Source organism: Gymnoscopelus braueri (assembly GCF_963280865.1).
Source record: "Gymnoscopelus braueri genome assembly, chromosome: 18".
NCBI classification, from domain to species: Eukaryota; Metazoa; Chordata; class Actinopteri; order Myctophiformes; family Myctophidae; genus Gymnoscopelus; species Gymnoscopelus braueri.
The window spans coordinates 13,265,742-13,268,347 of NC_137618.1; the positions used below are offsets into that span (position 1 = coordinate 13,265,742).

At 40.9% G+C, this 2,606-nt stretch overlaps 1 protein-coding gene across 1 annotated transcript; it reads left to right on the forward strand.

The window, feature by feature from the left end:
* Positions 1 to 1,079: 1,079 nt before the first annotated feature.
* On the forward strand, positions 1,080 to 2,012 carry LOC308105588 (elongation factor Ts, mitochondrial-like; the record flags this gene model as incomplete). Its single annotated transcript, XM_080456413.1, has 1 exon — positions 1,080 to 2,012. The coding sequence occupies one exon, from the start codon at positions 1,080 to 1,082 to the stop codon at positions 2,010 to 2,012; it is 933 nt and encodes a 310-aa protein (XP_080312539.1).
* Positions 2,013 to 2,606: the final 594 nt, after the last annotated feature.

Here is a 2,606-nt window from a genome sequence, read left to right on the forward strand (position 1 = left end):
GTAATTTTTGTATTTTGATTTGTACTGTACAAAAGTCTGGTATTCAAAATGTATGTCAGATAATTGTAGAGGAGTACAAAAGAGTATCAAGTAATTTAGTACTCAAGCAAAGTTAAAGGTAGGGTAAGTGATATTTTTTGTTTAAAACAAAAAGTATTTTGTTAAAAGGTTAAAGCACTATATTGTGATAGTAATCATTGCTATAGAGTGTTTGTTCAGTAACAGGAGTCTTCCCGTCTCTCCAGCTCTTTAATAAACAGAAAATACATTTTCCGGTAGGTGTCAAAATCTCAGCCAATCAGGAGAAAGTACCAATTTTTAAGCTTCATTTTTATAGTGTTCCAGTTCCAATTTTGCCTGCTCATTTCTTAGTGTCATCACTTCCAATTTCACTTGTTTAATCCATATCCTGATTGAGTTCTCTATCCTGATTGGATAAAATTGGAAATGAAACTGAAACAAAAATTCATTTTCGGTTTTATAAAGAGCTGGAGAGACAAGGAGACTCATTTTACTGAACAAACACACAATATAGAGCTATTTAACACTTATTTTAACCAAAGAAAATCACTGACCCTACCTTTAAAGTACCTCAATTGTACTTAAGTACAGTAGGCTACTTGAGTAAATGTACTAGTTACTTTAACCACTGGGTAGCACATGACTATCACATTGAAACACTACTTGCTTAATTATTTAGGAAAAGGTGAGTTAAATGAAATTGTCTCCTGCACATGAACATTTCTTCAACCAATGATAACTAAACAAACAACATCTAAACAAGTGACATCATTGCTGATGTCACTGGACCAAACCAGTGACATCAGCAATGATGTCACCAATCACTGGTTTGGTCCAGTGACATCAGCAATGGTCACCAATCGTATTTAAGTGGAGAAAAAGATCTGAAGACATTAAAGATTCTAGTGTCTTGGGAAAAGACACAGCGGTACCCAGAGGAGGTGATCGACGTGATAAAGAGTGGTTTGGCCGGCGACAGCACAGAGCTGTCACACAGTGTGCATTTCAATGACATCCCGGTTTATCTTTCATAAGAAATAAAGAACATAAATACAACAATGTTGTTAACCTATGTTTTTAGAGCATTAAGAACACACGTTTCAAAAGTGGGACTTTGCCAATATGTGCAATCCTTACACACAGGCTGTCACCTTCTGGCTGCTGAGAAAGCCCTGTTGATGAAGCTGAGGAAGAGCACTGGCTATACATTCATAAACTGCAAGAAAGCACTGGAGAAGTTTGACAATGACATCACGCAGGCTGAGAATTGGTTACACGATCAAGCCCAGAAAGAAGGTTGGAGCAAAGCAAACAAGCTGGAGGGGCGTAAAGCAAAAGAGGGTCTGATTGGTCTTTTTGTAGGAGACAAAGCTGCAGTTATTGTGGAGGTAAACTGTGAGACAGACTTTGTTGCCCGTGATGAGAAGTTTCAGCAACTGGTTAAGGATGTGGCATTTGCCGCCATGGCTCACCACCGGATGAAAAATCAAGGCCAGGCAGGATATGTAAAGAATATGCTGGCAGCTGATCAGCTGAGTAAACTTAGTGTCACTGAAGGAACTTCACTGACTGACCAGGTGGCTCTCACAATAGGTTGTCTGGGTGAGCACATGGCAGTGAGGCGGGCAGTGACAGTGGGGGTCCCTGCCGGTTGTCAGATTGGGTCTTATGTGCATGCCGGTGTGACTGGCCAAAGTGACATGGCCATGGGCCGCTATGGTGCCCTGGTGGTGTTCCATGGTGGAAAGGAGGGGTCTCGGGAGGCTCTGGGGCGTAAGCTGGGTCAACATGTGGTGGGGGAGGCACCTGTGTCCCTGGGCAACATGGATGATCTGCCTTGCGGTGAGAGCGAGACTCGCCTGCTGCCTCAGACCTTCCTCCCAGACCCCAGCAGGACAGTGGCACAGTTCCTCAAAGGGCAGGAGGCCAGAGTCCTGGACTTTGTCCGATTTCAATGCGGCGAAGCGGTCGCAAGTGAAGGAGCGGAATGAAAGGATGGAATGATTTGTATTATTATTATATAATGATGATACAGTATGCAAGTACTTGGAATGGTAGGAGGCATTACATTTTGTTTGACTCTGTGCCACAGATAAATATTGTGAAAATAGTGAGGCTTGTGAGCTTGTAGATCGGCTATTTTGTCTCTTTCTTCCGTAATATTTGACAATTTGGCCAATGTTTGACAATTGTTTATTGTACATTTAGTTGATCACTTTTGAGGTATTTGAGGTATTAAAAAGGTATTAAAAGTTCTTAAATAGTCACTTTAGAAATTGCAGATACCCTGTATACACAATGTTGCACAAAAAACAAAATCCCTCCCATAGTTAGGCCTGTAAGGGTCCGATTGGTTCCTAACTATTAATCATTTAGCTTATTTATACTTTATTGTACGATGGACCGTGTCATTTACAGTATAACCACAATAACATTTCCTTTGCACTCTGTCTCTGCCAGTAGACTACAGAAGTGCGTTCACGACTTCACGCATGTGTTTCACATTATGTTTTTGTTTACATTTTTGGGGAAATATTTCACTTCAATTTTATAATGGAAGTCAAGGGGCTTGGATAGGGTGTCAT